General features: G+C 33.7%; 2 protein-coding genes across 2 annotated transcripts in view; one reads left to right on the top strand and one right to left on the bottom strand.

The window, feature by feature from the left end:
- Positions 1 to 11,504, top strand: part of LOC106667713 — a 106,836-nt gene extending 95,332 nt beyond the window's left edge. The window contains exons 3-7 of the mRNA XM_014395829.2: positions 6,562 to 6,669; positions 6,728 to 6,868; positions 10,271 to 10,421; positions 10,527 to 10,694; positions 10,779 to 11,504. Of these exons, the coding sequence (XP_014251315.1) occupies positions 6,562 to 6,669; positions 6,728 to 6,868; positions 10,271 to 10,421; positions 10,527 to 10,694; positions 10,779 to 10,840 (630 nt within the window). The 3' untranslated portion in view covers positions 10,841 to 11,504. The remainder of the gene's footprint in view (positions 1 to 6,561; positions 6,670 to 6,727; positions 6,869 to 10,270; positions 10,422 to 10,526; positions 10,695 to 10,778) is intronic.
- Positions 1 to 19,735, bottom strand: part of LOC106667711 (elongation factor-like GTPase 1) — a 238,006-nt gene extending 218,271 nt beyond the window's left edge. Inside the window, exons 1-14 of the mRNA XM_014395827.2 lie at positions 19,362 to 19,735; positions 17,379 to 17,458; positions 16,832 to 17,318; positions 16,571 to 16,775; positions 16,358 to 16,493; positions 16,107 to 16,294; positions 15,749 to 16,042; positions 15,536 to 15,686; positions 15,268 to 15,461; positions 15,124 to 15,209; positions 14,906 to 15,029; positions 14,442 to 14,847; positions 14,199 to 14,382; positions 13,996 to 14,132 (exon numbers count right to left, since the gene is read on the bottom strand). Of these exons, the coding sequence (XP_014251313.1) occupies positions 13,996 to 14,132; positions 14,199 to 14,382; positions 14,442 to 14,847; positions 14,906 to 15,029; positions 15,124 to 15,209; positions 15,268 to 15,461; positions 15,536 to 15,686; positions 15,749 to 16,042; positions 16,107 to 16,294; positions 16,358 to 16,493; positions 16,571 to 16,775; positions 16,832 to 17,318; positions 17,379 to 17,458; positions 19,362 to 19,525 (2,836 nt within the window). The 5' untranslated portion in view covers positions 19,526 to 19,735. The remainder of the gene's footprint in view (positions 1 to 13,995; positions 14,133 to 14,198; positions 14,383 to 14,441; positions 14,848 to 14,905; positions 15,030 to 15,123; positions 15,210 to 15,267; positions 15,462 to 15,535; positions 15,687 to 15,748; positions 16,043 to 16,106; positions 16,295 to 16,357; positions 16,494 to 16,570; positions 16,776 to 16,831; positions 17,319 to 17,378; positions 17,459 to 19,361) is intronic.
- Positions 19,736 to 19,957: the final 222 nt, after the last annotated feature.

Here is a 19,957-nt window from a genome sequence, read left to right as displayed (position 1 = left end):
CCAATGTCGTCCACTTCACGCAATTTTACATCGACCAAAAACTAGCTTGGAACCTCCACACTCGACTAAAAAGAATAAATCAGAACAGCCCGTATAAACTTCTCAAAAGACTACTTATAAACAAATCAAAACTCTCACTACAAACAAACGATTCATTTACACATTAATACAACCAATTTTGGCATGAAGTCAAGAATCCAGCACCCATGTCCAAAACCCTTGGAACCACTGCCTAAGCTCCCTTCTTCGTAACGATCTACGTACACAGAACTTCAAATCCCATTTATCCTCGAAACTGCAATTAATCGATACAGGCGCTTACATAAAACCCTCATCCCAACACTAGAAGAACCTTCCAACCAGAACCCATCCCAACAATCCTCCAAGACATCAAAATCACTCCCTAATAAGAAAGTTAATAATTTTGTTATAGAACTTTCAAATAGATCGTCATTTATTAATGTTAATCAATAAATATTTGATCGAGGGAAATAAACGTAACAAGCTATAGTTAATTTCATTAATTGTTTAGGTTAACTCGTGGTTCAATTTGGGTCAATAACGTTATATCATCGCGCTTTCAACGTGTTAAGCTTTTTTCTAATTTTTGATACCCCTCGTCGGATTAAGAACGTGATTTTTGTTTCACGTCTTAGCCCAAGTTGTAAATCAGTCAGAAGAAACCCCTTTTCCAGAATTTCAGCGTTAAACGGCTTCTAACGTCTTGGCCTTACCACGTCCCGGTGATCTCAGTTGGGTATTAAAAGCGTCCACTGTAATTTGTCCGAATCGAAACCGTTCGTGAGCAACGTCAACTGTGTCCCGACCGCTAACCGACAAACTGGTGTAACCGTGTGTCGATTGTGTAACCGAAAACCGATGTCCGGCCATTCCAGGCTCAACGAAAATTCCAGCGGATTCATCCAAATCGAGAAATGATGTTTTTCAAATAGTGGACGTAAGCTGACAACATAAATCTCGATGAGAAATGATGATAAAGTCACGAATCATAAAACCACTTGATAAAAGGCTATTAGTGATTATGTAGTTTGGTCGTTTCCAATTGTTTGATCTGCCTATTTTTCCTCATTTTATTTTCTACCATGAATCAAAACAAATCCCTATTTCGTAGGCAAATACAACATATGATATAGAAATTTTCAACTAGTATGGTGGCATTAAATTCCTGATTTTAGTAATTGGCTCCATTCTTTCAGTCGCCTGATCAATTGTTGAACATACTCAGACCAGTTGGGTCCGCCTTTTTTCGCTGTACTAACGATACGAAACAAGTTATGGATCAAAAAGGTCAATGTTCCGAAAATTAATCAGACGACACAATGGGTCCAATTGTTACAGGAAATAGAACACTGAACTGTTGATTATAATTATTCAGAAAACGTTGCTTAAAAATAATCCAACAATAGAGGATCTCTTAAAAATGAGACATTACATTGTGCACTTAGAAAAAAAATTCTGATATATTCAACAAATGATTGATTTATACAAGTACATATGTACAGAACTGGCTTTATGACTGACTTATGGCTTACTTCAGGTTTTAGCAGTCCAGGGTCTTATCCGTCCAGCCACCAAAGTTAGGGTTCGAGGGACTGATGACAACTAGGTCATTTCCGCCTCCTAGGAGGAAGATCGTTCCTCTCATCGCCTACACACTCATGCTAATAAAAACATTCACTCTCGATACACACAAAAATGAACACAAAACGAGATGTCTATCAAGTACATATTATTAAACAGACAAAAATCACAAGCAGACTGCTAATATAGGGAGGGATTCAATAAATGCTTTTTCAAAAAACCTTTTCATTAGAGGAAAATCACTTAAATTATCACTTTTTAAAACCACCAAAATTTATAAGTTGAATTTGTTCCCTAAGATAAACATAAATCAGCAAAACATTTGAATAAAGTATATGTATCTAGGAATCATTATATAAACAAAATTAAACTAATTAAGCTCTCAAACCCTATGCAGTTAAACGATTTATAACCTACGGGATTGTATTTTTCTTCGAGCATTTGCTCTTGAAGCCTGAGAGTTTGTCCAGTGGAAAAATTTGAAAAAAAATGTACTTAAAAAGCCATCAGCTCGTACCGTACGATCATCAAATAAACGGAAGAGGCATTGTTGACGGCAATCAGAGGAATACGTCAACTTTAACATTTTACCATCCATGGGAAAAAATGTACACGTTATCAGCCACATGAAAAGAAAAATATGGCATTAAGAAAAGTACTCGTTCAAAATGTTGATTCTCGCCCAAAAATACATAATCTGCTTGACTTTAGGACGGAGCAAGTAAGAATGAAGAAAAATAGTAAAGCAAAAAATAAAGATAAAAGCTAAAGTATCTACAGTTTATTCACTTTTAAGAAAACAGTGAACATTTAAGTGTTTAAACTGTAATTGAACACCGAATTATTCTGCTTTTAGTGGATTTTTAACACTAAACAACACAAAATGGAATATAATATAATTAAAACCCACAAATTTACAAAAAGCTGAATACCTAAAAATTCCTTTAAACTAAACTCAGCAATGTATCAATGGAGATACAAGCACAGTTATACGCATTTATCTCCAAAGAAACTTTAAAAATTTATTTCTATTAGTTTTCACGATATGTACGATCGCACATCTGCGATTTCAGATTTCTGTATTGAAATTAAAAATGAAAATTGTTGAGATAACTACCGAAGATATTTTTACTTTGGATAATAATGACCAAACCCTCAATGATCCAAGATCACCAACTGACTCCCAGAACTCAGGAACCGGTTTTTTTAACAATGAACTGTCGATTGGTTTTCTACAGTCCTCAACTGAAGTAAATTTTACCCAATAACCAACAACCAATGCCGGTCGTTTTTGGTCAATTGCTGACTTTAATTGTGTGCAGTAGAAACTAGAATTAACTGTTGGGTTGGACAAAGAAACTCATACAAAGATATTCCTTCCAATCCCATCAAATGCACAGTATTACCTTCTTGAGGCTTTTGGAGTTAACGGTGGGTCGCTGCGTTTTCCCCAGGATTTCGTCTCTGCACGTTTCGAGATTAAGGACCCATGTTTCATCGTAAGTTACCGATCATTCTCAAAATGGCCGGTTACACTGCATTTTACTTGGGCATCGCAGATAGAAACGCGGTCCAATAAATTTTTCTCAGTCAATATATGAGGAACCCATCGCTCCGACAAACAAATCCAGTTGTTCTCATATGCATTGAAACGCATGTACGAGCTATGTTACGGTCACCGCTATGTCTCATATTTTTGAGCGTTGGTCATTTGTGACAAAAGCTTGAATTCGGCCATCATCAACTGTTAAAGGACGACCAAAGCTGCTTCCAAATCAAAATTTCCACTTCTGAACCAAGCAACTTACGGACGGTACTTTCTCCTAAATAGTCCACACACAGCACAAATTTTCCTATCAGTCTGCGGTTTTACCTTTGGGGTAATAAAACAAGACGAAAATGCTCTATTTTTTCTCAGTTTTAAATTAACAAAACACCTAGTAAAAATACAAGATGTCTAGCAAACTGACGATTAAAAACACCTTTTCCGAGGATAAAATCAACAACGATTGTATAAACATTGGTTCAAAACACAAGATGGACGACGCTTATTACGAACATATTTTATTAGCCAAATAATTGAGGCAATAATCAATTCAATTAGGGAATAACAATGATTTTAAGTTGATTTTATTTTTAGAAACAGCCCTGATTATGCAAAAGATAATAAACATTATTTTTTAACTTTGGATTCATTGCCTCCCTGGACTCGGCAATTTCAAATTTAGAAATGAATCATTAGCATGAAGGAACAGTATAGGAATTTTCTCAATATTTTTCCTACGTGAAAACAGTTATAATCCCCATTTTCAAAAAAATATCTCTGTACAAAAATTTACAATTCTTTTACTTGCCGTTAAGAACTAACAAATTACAGATTTAGTTATTATTTAGCTCATTTCTTTTAAAATAACAAAATCAATTTTTAAAGTAGTCATGATGATCATGGTAATGACTAATGTATTAATAACATAGAACTTAACTTCATGGAAAATGGAGTTATCTCGATATACAAAATTGATATAAGTTTTTTATATTATAGTTGTGTATTAAAAAATTAGCAGTGAAGAAAAGAAAAATACTCAAATCGATAAGCTTTCAGGAAATATATTTCCCTCATCATAACTTTGAAACTATTATTAATAATTCAAAAGGTTTCAAACCAAACTTTTTACTAGTGCTAGAAGTTTGTCATATTTACTTATCTCGTGAGATTTATCTACTCTTTCAAATTGGCCTTATCCCTGATTTTATAATAAAAAATTGCAACATGAGATATTGACGAAATTTAAATTTAGAAAAAAGAAGTCTTTTCCGATTTAAGTTAAAACATACAGCGAGGACAGGGAATAACGAAATTAGGGTCTTTGCAAAAGGAAAGTTATACAGATGAAAAGTAAGACTGTAATCTTCTTCATAAGTCATTTCATTCGCAGACACGATCCAACGGAGCCTAAGTTTAGAAATTCCTATTATCTCCTTACTAATTACTAAGTAGCGACAAGCTGGAATTACTACTCTTTCAAACTTAAATCTTTGATATCGACGTCTAAGTGTGATTCTTTTAAATAATTTCAGCACTGGAAGTTCAATAATGTCCTTTCAATGATAAAAAATTTAGACAATATTGCCTGGTCTACCATCCTTGAGAATATACTTTCAATCAATATAATTAGGAAGAAATTTCTTTCTTGTCAAATATCAGAAGGAATTTTTAAATATTTTACATTTCTACCATATTTTCATTATTATAATTCTTCTGATGTTCAACTAAGGTGAACAATAAGACAATACAGGACCAAGACGAACTGAAAAAAACTTAAACCACTTTTATTTGGAACATAAGGTGGCCATTGTAACCTAAATCTGAATACAAAAAAATTGGTCGTTACCGATCACTGTTAGACGATTTCGGCATTTCGGAATTTTCTTTTGTCTTTATGCCTATAAAAATAAACAAAGCTACACATTAAGAAGGAGAAATACCATCTGAAAGAACAGTGAAGATAGCCATACCGGACGATTGGTAACGACCAAATTTCAGGCTCATAATTCATCCCCAGACATACAGAAACACGGAAATTTTTTTTCTTTTCAAAATCTTTCTGAACACCATTTATTTACAAAAAAAATGGAGTCGGTGGACGAAATGTTTAAGGCGTTGACAAGGAGTCTCGTCGATGTAAGGGCCCCGGGTTCGAATCTCTCTACTTACAAAAAAACTTGAGCACCAGGGTTTGAAATGACCTCTGCAGTTGAGAACACCCGTAAAAAATAATAACTTCTGGTCAAAACAATTGTAATGAAAACAACTGTTCATACTACGACAAACAGTTAACTGTAAAATCTTGCTAAAGTCGGTTTTTTTTTTCTTTTCCTTGCCATTTGATTTTTAATAAGTCGAGAACTCACTGTTTTTATAATGTCGGTTGAACAGATCTTTAAGTATTAAATATTAACAATCAATTCAATCCGCAACTCTAATTTAAAAAAATTCCATGATACAAAATATCACCAAAAATAAAAGCAAAAAATACTAATAGAAAATGATAGAATTAATATACACGAAAACATAGGATGGTTTGATAAATCGAGAAACTATCCATTGATTATTTTTAGTTCAATTATTATAATCTAATCGAAGCTGTGAACAAAATAAAACAAAACTAATTAAAATAATAATAAATAAAGGTCGTAAAATATAAAAAATTAGAATGCTGTAGCAATATTTATTATTATTGATTGAAATTTAAGTCCCTTGGGTTACACTGAAATCTAATCAATAACCATTTTTAAACCACAAAACAATTTCGTAGTTTCCTCGCCTACATTAGCCCAAACTGGCCTAAAGTATACATCTTAGAGATTCTTTTGTTTAACAAACCGTTAAAGCAAACCGCTTGCCGTTAAAGGAAAATGGAAATATAGCTCCTTACAATTTTACTCTTTTTGGATTCTTTTTTTTTTTCCTTCAAAAGAGATCTTTTCAACACGAACCCCAATGTTGCGAGGGAGTTGGGATCGAATCACCGTTAGACTGGAATCGTTAATCCAAAAGTCCGACTGAACCGGCGTCTTATGTAGAGCAAGGAAATAATGAAATGGTAATGGTGCCCGTTAGTTATCAGTTTACCCAACCATGAACGCTCGACATTCTTGCACGGGGGCTTTACGGGCCAATTGTACGGCTACGGTTGACCTTTGTGAAGTTGTTTTAATTTATATGCGGATTCTATGTTAAACTGTCTTATCTACTGGCTTATCTAGCCGGATATGTTCAGCTTTGTACCAATTTGATTAGCAAAGATGACCTGGACATCAGCTTCGAAACGTTGCTCTTCAGTTAACATTCATGCTTTTATCCTACAATTTTCCTATTGAACAACTCGATTGATCAAAACTAACTTATTTGGATAGTTTTAATTCGTTTATTAATTTGTATATTCTGTAATTTCGCAGGAAGCGACCCTAAGGTTACCAGGGACGGCCTCTAGCAAGCCGACCAAATACCATTACTACCCGCATAACCAACATATCTACTTGCTTCCGGAGTGCGCCGTGCAGCAGGTAAGCTAGTAGTTTTGCGAATTTACAAGCAGCACTGTCATTTTTATTTTTTTTGCAGGTGTGCAACGCTGTCTACGTTAGGCTCAACTACACACAGCCTCTATGCGCTTGTCCTTCTCGTTACCGAGAACCGTGCTCGGCTTCGCTCAATTCGGACGATCTACATACGACTGAACTTTCAGCTGGATCGACAGGAAAAGTACATACATTATTTAAAATAATACCGAAAAAATTGAAACTGCTATATTTAAAAGTAGGCTGAGTTGGGGAGTTGCTGTCCGAGTGGATCGAAGTCACGATAGCTCAAGTGGTTAGAGCAGCGGCGTATTGAGCCGAAGGTCGTGGGGTTCGAATCCCGCTCGTGACACTAGCCTTTTCATTTCAACCAATACCTTACATAAAGATTAATTAATTGAAAGAAGTTATTTGGTCAATAGGACCACGAAATATAATGGATATATTTAAAAGGTTAATCGTAAGCAATTTTGTATAAACGTTTACCTCTTAGCAAAATAAGCTATTTACTTTTATCGGTTAACAGTTATTTTAACATAATTTTCATAAACATTGTTTATTATGAAATGACTAACGAAGACTGGTACAAACCTGAACAGAACATATAAAAAAGCTTATAAAGTAAAATTTGTCAGGAAATGATATCAACCTTGCACATTCTTCAAGAAAGTGGGCATTTTGATCATTAAATTTAATGCATTAGATTTCGTGGTCCGATTGGTTGAAAAATGGCAAAAAAGGAGGGGAAATTCGAAAGGTGGGTTCAGATGGGAAGTTGGTGTCCGAGTGGATCGAAGCTCAAGTGCTACAGCAGCGGCGTATTTAGCCGAAGGTCGTGGGTTCGAATCCCGCTCGTGACACTGACTTTTTTATCTCAACCAATACCTTACATAAAAATTAAATTTAATAGTTAGAGGCTTGTTGTAGCGTAGACTGCGCCTGACAGACCAACATGGTGAGGATAGGCAAACCAGGATGACCAGTAATGAGAAAAAAAATTTTTCTCATAAATGGAATATTGGATGTTTTATGTAGGATGCTGGATTAATTTTCACATTACATCATGATTTAATACCTCTTATCTCTAGGAAACGTATCTAAAACTTATACAAGAATTTGATCACGATTATACGCTCTTCCAACTTTTTTCCCTAAATAAAGTTAAAAACACGTATCTAATGAGTTTTCCTATAGCTTACGTTAAACTCACATAAAATTCACTTTCATCACTAAGAATGTTTTTCTCCAATTTCAAAATGGCTTTTTCTTCATGAAAACATGTTTTGTTAAAAAAAATGTTATAGCCAAATTTCATGAACTCTTTCATTGTTATGAAATTCGACAACTGATCTAAACATTATTGTAATTTATTATGTCTAAATTGGATCAGGACATTGCTTGTAGCAGTAGTCCAAATCCAGGATACTAGATAGTAGGGGATTTTGAAGCCTTGATGTGGTTCCAAAGAGCAAGATCTCTTTGAAATTATCATGTATGACCATTTATTCAACTGTGGAAAACTAAATTTTAGAACTTAAATTTTTAGCATGTTACCGCAATGGGTTTCTGGGCATCATGCTTATCCTGATAAATTAGATCTTCTTCCAAATGAAGAAAGATTGGCCAAAAAACTGTCTGTATGTTTGGTTGATTTTATTACGAACACATACATAAATTCAAACTCTATCCAATGAAACTCGAGGCGGTTGGTGAAATAAATTCTTAGTTCAGTGGATGAATAATGCAAAATGTCTTACAATTCCTGGTCAAAAATCTAACCAAAAAACCATAAATAGCTAACTATCAATTATGGATCATACTTTCATAAATTACATCGTAATCAAGAAACTTATAAATTTAAATTGTACTGATATGAAATTAACAGCTTTTAATGTTGGACGGATTAGTTTTACGTTCAATTGCTTAAACGACGGTCAGCCACCTCGGATTGACCATGTCCGTAATATTAGGCGACGAACGTGTAAAAGGTCGACGAGAAAGAAGTGATGCAATTAGCATGTGCAATGGAGACGAACCGTTCTGCTGGATAGGCCCACACTCCGTTAGCGAGTCCGTAGGGAAGAAAATTCCGAAGGAGCAATCAACGAGAAACTCGAAGGAGTTTTTGGCCTTTTTTCTGCCCGTTTTCCCTTCATCCGGAAATGCCGTCCCCACAACATGTAGTGACAATCTGGCCAGCATAATTGCACCATTTTTTTAAGGATTTGCTTATTACTGTTTAAATATTCGGCCTTTTTGTGAGGGTTCCACTTGAGGTTGCACGCAAACCTTTTACTAGCTGCCCACACATGTTACAAGTCAAAAAAGCCAAAATATTTATTGCAATCTATGTATACTTTTATTATTAATTAAACTCGACTACTTGCAGCTCTAATTGTTGTGCTAATCAACTTCGAGCGGAGTTCTAAAGATTGTATAAACTAAATTATTATAATTACTAACTATAACGAGAGCAGGGTAATTATTATAATAAACGAAACTTCTTAACTACTTATATATGTACCTTCCATAAATCTTGAATATTCACGAACTCCTATGAATCAAATGCCAGAAATGGTATTAATTACGCTCATGGGAAACTAATCTAACGATATAGTGTGAGTGAAAGAATGATTGAGTGATTAAGTGTGTGAATAAGTGAGAGAATTAGAGTGAGTAAGAAATAGAGAGAGAGAGAGAGAGAGAAAGAAAGAAAGAAAGAAAGAAAGAGAGAGAGAGAGAAAGAGAGAGAGAACGTAAGTGAATGAGTGAGTGAGTGAGTAAGAGACAAAGAGAGAGTGTGAGTGAGAGAGGGAGGGGGTAAGAGAGAACGAGAGAACGAGAGAGAGAGAACAAAGAGAGAGATGGAATAATTAAATGTGAGAGAAGAAATAGGTAGACAAATAAATAGCTTGATAATAGATAGTTGGCAGATAGATACATGGGGAGAAAGATGTAGGGAAAAGAGAGTGAGTGAGTGAGTGAGTGCGTGAATGGGCAGATGGGTAAGTGAGTGAGTGAGTGAGAAGGGGTGGGGGAGGGAGAGGGGGTGAGAGAGAGGTGGGGTAAGATAGAAGAGAGAGAAAGATTGAATTACTAAGTGAGTGAATGAGTGAGAGAAAGGGGGTAAGATAGGAGATAGGAGAGAGAAAGAGAGAGATTGAATAATTAAGTGAGTGAATGAGTGAGTGGGTGAGAGTGAGAGAGAAAGGGGGTAAGATAGAAGAGAGAGAGATTGAATAACTAAGTGAGTGAGTGAGTGAGAGAGTAGAGAAGAGAGAGAGAGAGACAGACAGAGAGATTTAATAATAAAGTGTGAGAGAGAAAGTGAGAGAATATTTCAATCTGAGTATTTAAATGCATATTATATTTAAAGAAGAATGAATATCATTGCATATTGAATTGTACATAAGAACTATAACAATAATCATCATCAACTTTAACTTTGCCAAAGATAATCAGTCTTTGATCCATCATGCTATTTTACATTGAGCATAGTCCATGGCAACTAAAACAATTGGTGACTTTGAACTGAATGTTAAACTATAGTTTTGGATATAGTTCATAATTTTTAATTTTTTTAAAGGTTTTGACTCTAATTAAGACCTGTGAGCCAGTTGCTGATATGAGGCTCTGCCGTGCCCCTAGAGACTGGTCTCTCCTGGCACTGCAGAACATAAGAACAGGAAAAAGCCACTATCTTGTCATCTGCAGATGCCCAGAAACAAGTGTGCTAGGTCAGTTATCAATATAACTATTATAGAGATTTTTTTTTTAATTAGAAATTATTTTAATAATTTTGGGAAAAAAATGTTAATATGTTTTGTTTTAATTTGTATTAGAGGGTCCGATGAGTCATGATCAGCCTACATATGCCAGTGTACCTGGAATTAGAGTCTATGGGATGATGTGCGTCAACAACAAGACAACACATTCTACACCATCTTCTCTAATAAACTTGAACAGAAGGGGGCGGCCTTTGAGGAACAAGAGAAACCTCAGGATAAAGGGTAGGACAACTTTTTCAAACAGTTAAAAAATCAAGAGAGAAAAGGAGTACAGTGGAAGTAACATTAAATTTGTTTTTGTTTCAGAGCATGTACCTCCTTTTCCATGGCACAGAGTAAAAGAGCTTTACAAGAAAGCTAAGCTGTAAAAAAAATCGAAATGAGTCTTATAATTGGTCATGAATTCTTAAATGGGTAAAATTTTCAAAAACTCAGTTAGCATTTCGATCCTATAAAATCCTTTGAAATGCACTGGGTTTTTGCAAATGAAAAGATTATCAATTTATGTACAATTGGAGTAAAGGATACTGCAATTTGGAACAAAAATAGCCCACCACAATTCAATTTAACAATTTTATGATTTTAAAACAAACTAATAAATACATGTAACATTTAAGATGTGATAGATTATTTGTACTAAGAATCCATTAAGAAAAAGAACATTTCTATTTATTGAGCTGTAAATAAAAGCTGTATTTATTATTTATGTATAAGAGTACCTACTATATATATTGCATGGGATATCCCAGCTTTTGAGACTTATTACATATGTGCTAACGAAATTAAATATCATGCGATATTCTCGGAGATTTTTTTTTTTATATTTTAAATTTCAGCTGTTAAAATCTAATGAATAACTAACCTGTTAAAAACAAATTGCAACTATGATCTAGCTTTAATTAGTATTTTAAAATAAAAGAAACGGGTAAAAAAGCTGCTAATGAATTACAATGTTGGATTTAGTTAAAAGAACTTAGACACAGTATTACACAAAACATTGGAAAATGTTAATTATAAATTGTAATTTATGAAATAAATATGTGAAGAATAATTATTTGTTAATTTTTTAAAATTCCACCTTTCCACCACAAATTTGTATATTTTTGCTGAAGATGGTGAAACACTAAAATTTCAAACCAGCAAGCACACAAGATAATCCGAAATGACTGAAATTTATTGAAACAAGAAATATGTTCTTCAATTTCCAGGTAGCTCGTTCTGTCTTAACGATCAAGTATTAATCATGTCTATGATGATGTTGACATAATAACAACAGTTGATATACTTCACAACTATGTTAGAAACAAAGATGGCTCACTACAGGCTCCAGAGATGTTGGAAAAAACCTCACATCACAGGTTCTACCTAGCCCAATGATTTAACACCATTTTTGAGCAAAAGTAATTGTTAATTCAATCGCAAATGTGTACAGAGAATATTTAACGATTAACTTTAACAAAAAAATAGTGTTATACAAACCCCAACAACAAGTTAATTTTGGCTAGGAATCACATGGTGGTAACAGATTTGGTATAACCCATATTTGCTTAGTGGTCATAAATGACCACATTAATTATACTTTTTAACTAAGGTTCTTGATTGAGATGAAAAATTAGTGTCATCAGCAGGATTCAAACCCATGGCCTTAGGCTCAATATGCCACTGCTCTAACCACTTGAGCTATTGTGACTTCAATCCCCTCAGACACCAACTCCTCCTGTGACACTAATTTTTCATCTCGACCAAAAACCATAGATAAAAAGAATAATTAATTGAGATAATTAATATGGTCAATTGTGTAATCACAAATATTGTTTGGCAAGCTAATAATAATAATAAATAAGGCGAAAGTAAAAAGATGCAAATGAGAAATTGGAAGCAAGGAAAACTAGTTGTTTTAAGAAGATGGAAGCTAATTCCATTCAAAAAAAAATTCAACATTATGTTACCAAAAATGGAAAAAGAATCATACTCATCCATCTGCCACACTAGGATAAAAAGATAGACACTTATAGATAGCTTTAACCCGAGACTTCATCCACATGGGACTCAGTTTTAATGTATATTCGATGCCGAGTATGGCTTTCTAATATGGTATCTCATTTCTCAAATTCTTCTCTTCTTCAGTTCACTTCGGTCTATACATGGTAAAAATATGATCCCCTTAGAATTTCATAAAATCCTTTCTTAGCGGCTATTCATGTCATTATAGGAATGCACTGTCAAAATTTCAGCCCTTTAGATCCAGGGGTTTGGTCTGTACATTGTCTCAGTCAGTCGCGGAACTGTTTTGTATATAGATAGATATATATTTACAACAAAAGAAAAAAAGATTATTACAAAAAATAATTATAAGTATGTACAAGCATGGATTATTCAGAAATCGTGAGATGCGGTCTGGTGTGATGTAGGTTTCCGAAAAACATTTTCTTTGTCGTTCCAACATTATGTAGGTTTCAGAAAAACATTTTCTTTATCGTGCCAACGTTTCGATCTTTATTGAGATCATCTTCAGGGCTCAAAGAGTTTGTTTTCTGCATAAACACTTTGAGCCCTGAAGATGATCTCAATAAAGACCGAAACGTTGGCACGATAAAGAAAATGTTTTTCTGAAACCTACATCACACCAGACCGCATCTCACGATTTCTGAATAATTATCGACTAACGGTCACTAATCACCACACATTGATGATTAAATTGATAGACCAATTTAAATCTGAACCTCCATCTCGGCGTGCGTATTCAATTAATTGGTACAGATGATATACACCATCCGGATATTATTCTTACTTAAAACAAAACTCCCCAATTAAAATTGACCTAAATCCCCTAGTATTTTGCATTCTGCTACATAATGAAAAACGGTTTCCAAAGAGCGGGAATTATAAAGTAAACAAAACCCAGACCCCCCCCCCAACCATAAAGCCAAGCTCAAATGTAATACCTCACATCTCAGCTTAATAAGTTAATGGAATTCTCAAAAATAGTAACCTTAAAACTGACAGATATGAATAGAATGTAGAGAAAGGTTGCTGATGTGGCCACGGCAGCAACCCTGTAACCCGTTCTATTATTTTAGAAGAAACAAAGCTGTTTTATTATTGTATGTAATACTTGGCAGAAATCTTGTTTAGCATTTCCTTTTGTGTATATTAGTGAATCTATTTATTAGAATTGTTGTGTAATTTGGATAAAAGGACAATAAGATCGGATAAAACTAACCTTGGACTGCCCAAACAATGAAGTGGGTGATGATGGCAAACCGAGAAGTTATAAGCTCAAGCTGTACATATGTGTATGTACATGTAGAGTTGGGCTTATATCAATAGGAAATGTATAGAAATCATGAAATATGAAGCATTTTAGGCAATGATCACCAGGAAATCATGTACCATCAAGAGTTCTTGGTTTGAATTTCATATTTTACCTTAAAATTGTCTAAAAATATCCCTGTTAAGTTTCCACTGTTATAAATTAAATTTTAGCTGCAATTGCTAATGATAAAGTTTAATTCAAACTTACCTAATACTTCTGCATTGGCCTGAATGTTGCATGTGTACATGGCTGCCATTAGTCGCTGTGGCTGAGCTTGAAAGCTTCTTCTGCAACCTTCCTTGACTGCTGACATTATCTGACCCGACAATGGGCCATACGTTCCTCTACAAGCCAGCATAATATATAAATTAAATTTATAATATTTTCCTAAATTTAGTTTTAAAAATTACCCAGTGGGGATTTCAGGATTGACAACCCAGTCAACAACAATGAAAGCAACTCCCATCATTGGCTCTTCACACAGTGGACCAGCAAGTGAAGCCAATTGGAAACCATTTATAAAACTGCTGTCATACTCAGAAAGATTGTTTGGGGTTTGTAAATTAGATTGTTTCCAGAAACTTCTGTCATATCCTAAAAAATATTTTACAATAAAAACTTTAATAATTATATGTTTTTAATTTCATATATACCTTCTACTAGGTTGATTAATAAATTAGGTCCACACCTCCTTGGCCCAAAACTCCATATTTTATCAAAAATACGATTATCACTCCAGATCCCAGAGCCCTTTTTTAACTTATCGCACAACTCTTGTTTAAAAGTTGAAATATCATTTAAAACTTTTTTTGACAAATTAGGCACTTGTTTATTTATAGAACCATCTTCAATAGTTAAATTTGCTAAATTCTCTTGTAGGTTGGTTTCATTGCTTTTGGTACTTGTGTTTTTATCCAGTATTTTAATTAAATTTGAATTTTTCTCAAGGAATTCTGTTACTTCGCTTTCTAATGGGGTACAAAAAATTTTCAGAGTTGATTGCTTATTCACTGTCATAATCGTTACAACACCATTCTCGTCGACATTATCATCATCAATCTTAAATAAAAATTAGTTGTTATTAAAAGTTTTAATCATACAATAATTAATATATAACCTTTTTTTGCATCACAGAAGACTCCTGAATGGCTTCATTCACCATATCAACAGTTGGCGGTAAAACTATCGTCTCACGAAACGGAATAATCGGTTCTGATACATTTATATCAATTTTGGCATATCTAAACAAAGAAATTGTAAAAAAAACTTTGTTATAAAAAAATAATTCTTCAATTAAATAAGATTACCTAGTACTTATTAGGTATATATTCTTACCTAGTTTTAAGATCATCAATACATCTTTCTAAATGAACCTCTCCTGCTGTGACTAAAACATGTTCACCAGTTTCTTGAACGAAAACCTAAAAGCAATATGAGTGTTAATTTTTTTTATTTATTTGTTGAAAATTAATAAACTACCTGAACACAGGCATCTGCCTGATTTAACAATTTGAGCCCCTTGATGAGGGCTGGTAAGTCGGAATGTTTCTTTGGCTCGACGGCTATTCGCAATATCGGCACAGCCATAATGTTTAACTCAGAAAACGAAGGGCAGTAAATAACCGATGAAAGGGTTGCACTTTTTAAAATATGGTCTTCCAAACCTCCAATTCCTGTGAAAGTAAAACATTCAATTTGATTTTTATTAACGCACTTTAATTATTTATTTGAAAAGGTCATAACATGCCTACTACATTTCCAGCAGGAGCCTCATCTATCGTTTCGAGTTCTCTGCCCATCATTAAATAAATATCATTAATTTTAACTTTTGTTGCATGATGGCCACTTTTCAAATCTTTTAATGTTAAATTTTCAGGAATATCACCTTCTTCAGCAAGCTTTTTAAGCAAAAATAAATAAATCAATTGATTATTCCATGCAATTCAAAACAATTCATTACTTGTTGCAATGCTGTGGCAGGGTTGTGTTTAGGGCCAAGAACGTAAAGTACAGCACCTTTCTTTAAAACTCCACTGTAAACCCTGGCAAAAGCAATGAATTCGTCATCCGGAAGGATGGGTTCTTCATTTACAATTGAAACCTCGGCTTCTCTTCCAGTTTTCTCTTTTTCATCATTATCTTTTTTATTAGCCATCAATTCTGCATGCCTCAGACGGGCTTGGTCCCTCCTGGCGGCTAATTCCTGCTCCGTAATGGCTGTAGGTCTGTTACGAGGAAGAACTTTTCTGTCAACCTGAAAAACCAAAAAGTTAAAAAAAGGAAAAAAATTGGTAGTAATTACATTAGTATGAACTTACAGGGAACATTTTTGAAACAAAAACTATAACAGGTTCATCTTCACTAGAAGAACAGTTAATAAATGCCTTCTTCAAGGCTTGTGTTTCTGGTGGATAAAGATCTATTGACTGGCCACTGGAACACATTAATTTTTCTACTTTTTCCTCAGATAATTTATTTGCAGGTGGCAAAACATTATAAACCATATCTAAAAACATTTAAATTATTTGATGACAAATTGTTTTTTAACGCACAGGAATATAAAAATAACCTAAAACCGCATTGGACAAAGGAAGCCATTGGCTAAAAATGGCTTGAAGTTGAACTTTTGGATCTGTATGCCTCAAATCTCGTTGGGTGAGTTTTACACCTAGAGCTGAGGAGATTGATTCGATTTTGGTTTTATCCTGGAAATTTCATTTAATTTTTTAATGATGTTATTTTAAATCAAAATAAAATAGGGGTTTCCTTGCAAAAATTTTACCTTCCTTATGCAAATAGTTTCATAAATTGTCCATATATTTTCCAGCACTAATTGCACAAATAATGGTTTTTTAGCTTTCTCTTGTGCACCTCGCATAACCCTCTTAGTTTTATTGTTTAAATAATAATCCCCCCAGAGTGTTTTTTTCAAAACGTCTTCTTTCAAACCGAGTTTTTTAGAATACAACTTAACAAAATCATTAACCCTGAAAACAAGATATTTTTAAAATAATAAAAACTGAGTACATTTAAATTTGCATACCCAAAGCCCCAGCCGTCGAGAGCACTGGCAAATACTACATTCCCCTGATTGGGTGAAAAGTAAAGAGTTGAGTCGTCCGCTTCGTCCAAGCCATCACCCCAATCATAATTTTGAAACTGACCAGTATTTTCTTCTTTACTTGTATCCTTCGCTTCATCTTTAACAGCTTTACCAAGCACTTCAGTCATAAATAATTCACCAGTGACTGCATTGACCTGTTCTAAAACCTGTGTTAGGTGTACAAAAGCGTCAAGTGGGCTCAGTTTCATTTCGAGGATCAACCGGTCGATTTTGTTTAGAATAAGGACAGGCTTTATATTCTCGTGCCATGCTTGTTTCAGAGCGACTTGAGTCTGAGGACAGACACCCTCAACAACGTCGACAACGACGACAGCCCCATCACATAACCTAAGAGCAGTGGAAACTTCAGAAGAAAAGTCCACATGCCCCGGCGAATCGATTACATTAACTAAACATTCTGCACCTCCTAATAATAAAACAATTATTTGAAAATGATCTAATCATAATTTATAAGATTTTATTATACCTGTTTGGTAATATAAAGTTATAGAACTACTTTTCATTGTTATACCTCTCTCTTGCTCATCTTTTCTACTGTCCATATACCTACAATTAAAATTAATAATAAAGAATTGATCAGGATGTTATTTACAAGATTTTATTTTACTAGTTCACTGCAATATTTATTTTTTGTTTATTGTGTAAGATATGACAATAAATATAAATTTAGCATAAACAAAAAATTATTGTGGTTAATTATGGTACGTTTCATATACAGGTCTCAAAAAATTAATTTTTTATTTAACTTTTCTGTTTTGGTTTAACACAAATGTTTATTTGAACATTCAAAATAATTTAGTTAAGGTAAATTTAGATAATTGATTAAAAAAAATCAAAAAATGATGAAGGTTGGTTTAACTTTATTTACGAAAATGGTTCAAAGTTTTTGCCTCCATTTTTTGATGCAGTAACTTTGTCTTTTTAGAAATTCATCCTCTGTCTATTTCAGAAGAGTTTAAGTATGTACTAATGATAAAAAACATATATAGTGTAAAATCTTATAAGTGAGGAATAGATGTAGCGATGATAGGCTCAGAAGGCTGTGTCAATGAAATTAAAAATATATTTTTAAGGACAGAGCATGCCAATCTGATTACTGATACAAAAAGTATTAAGAGTTACATCAGTCATAATTTTAAGTTGTATTCATTGTTACTTGTTAGGATTTTTTGTTAAATCAACACAAATTAAATTTCTGTATTTTATTCAACTGAAATTTCAAACTTCTTTGTTTTATTTTAATAGTTTTAATTATCGGGAACAAATTGTTGAACAACCAGTTGCTAAACAACATACAGACAAACCATGCCTCAGGAGGCTGTGTTGATGAAAATCAAGAGTGATTTCTAAGGAGAGATCATACCACTCTAATAAGTGATATAAAAATATTTGCACATTATTAACCAAAATAATTTTTAGTTTATACTTAAGGCCAAGTTGGACAAATACAAAGCCACAATTACTATAGCTGGTATTTTAACAGAAAGAAACATACATAGATACTTAAGTATAAATAATTTGTTGAAGTAGTGGGGAGCGGTTAGGAATGAAGTATTTTAAAAAAACTTTTTTTTTTTGGCCAATGTTTCGACCTTCATTCGGGTCATCTTTAGGGCATAAAGTGTGGTGCTTTCTTGTGGTGTTATGTTTGTTTTGTGTTGTTTTTATGTGTATTTGTGGCATGCTGTTTTTTTTCTTTATGCCCTAAATTCACGCTGAAGACCTATTTCTTTAACTTGATAATTTATAAAAAGTTTAATATGTAGATAAGCACATGTGTGTAAAATATACTAAATTAAGTAATCAAGCTGCAGGAGGCTGTGTTACTTATGTGATCTAATAAGTGATATAAAAATATTTGCGCATTATTAACCAAAATAATTTTTAGGTCGCACTAAAGGCTAGTATAAAGATGAATAAGTACAAGTACAAAGCCACAATGACAATAGCTTGGTTTATAAACAGAAAGAAACGTAGATACATAAGTATAATTTGTTGAAGTAGCAAGGAGCGGTCAGGAATGAAGTATTTAAAAAAAAAGTTTTTCATTTTTTTGCCAATGTTTTGACCTTCATCCAGGTCATCTTCAGGGCATAAAGTGTGGTGCTTTCTTGTGTCGTGTTTGTTTCATGTTGCTTTTATGTGTATTCATGTCTTTTTTTTCTTTATGCTCTAAGTTCACGCTGAAGATATTTCTTTAATTTGGTAGTATATAAAAAGAAAGTTGAATATGTAGATAAGTACATATGGGTAAAATATACTAAAGCAAGTACTAATCAAGCTGCAAGAGGATGTGTTGAAAATCGACACATATTTCCTAAAGAAAAGACACTTCCAGGTGAGAAATCAATCAACAAACTCATAAATGATTGATTGATCATACTGACCACCAATGACACCAGATATCACAGTCAAACCACATGCATGTTCGACTGAACTTTGTTGTCACCTGAGCTTGCCAACCATCCTTGTCGAGATGATCCCATTGCTCGCGACCAAGGAATCTGCCAGGGTCGTCTTGCCATGGTCGACGTGGGCAATAATGCACATGTTCCTGATGGTGTCAGGCTTCCTCTGCAGCTCCAGGAGCTTCTCCTTGCTCAATACTCTCATCCTGCCAGTCGCAGAATATTACAAAAAATAACCAATGTCGACGTTTTTTCCACCCTTTTCTCAGATCCCTATGGAAAAGAGTTGTTTTTTATTTGTAAGGATTGTCGTCTAGGGCGTTCGTTATTGAGCGAAATGTTGTCATGTGCAGCACGTGACAATAAACAAAGAACGGGCTAACGTGACAGTTATAACACTCATGTAAACCCACGACTCATGTGTAAACCTCTAGTGTTGCCTTTAAAAAAAATCTTTTTTTTTAAGTCATCACTTGTAAACAATTTAATTAATTGTTATTAGCAATGTCTAAAAGTACATCATACAATGTTTAATTATACATTGTAAATTGTAAATATTTAAAAACTTTTTCATTAGCAAACATGAATATTAGAGTAAATAATTCCTATAAGCCACTGTTTTAAACATATTAAAATT

Source organism: Cimex lectularius, unplaced genomic scaffold, assembly GCF_000648675.2.
Source record: "Cimex lectularius strain Harlan isolate CLEC.00 unplaced genomic scaffold, Clec_2.1 scaffold101, whole genome shotgun sequence".
Taxonomy (NCBI): domain Eukaryota; kingdom Metazoa; phylum Arthropoda; class Insecta; order Hemiptera; family Cimicidae; genus Cimex; species Cimex lectularius.
Note: the sequence above shows the minus strand (reverse complement) of the source record. Positions and strands in the feature narration are given on the sequence as shown.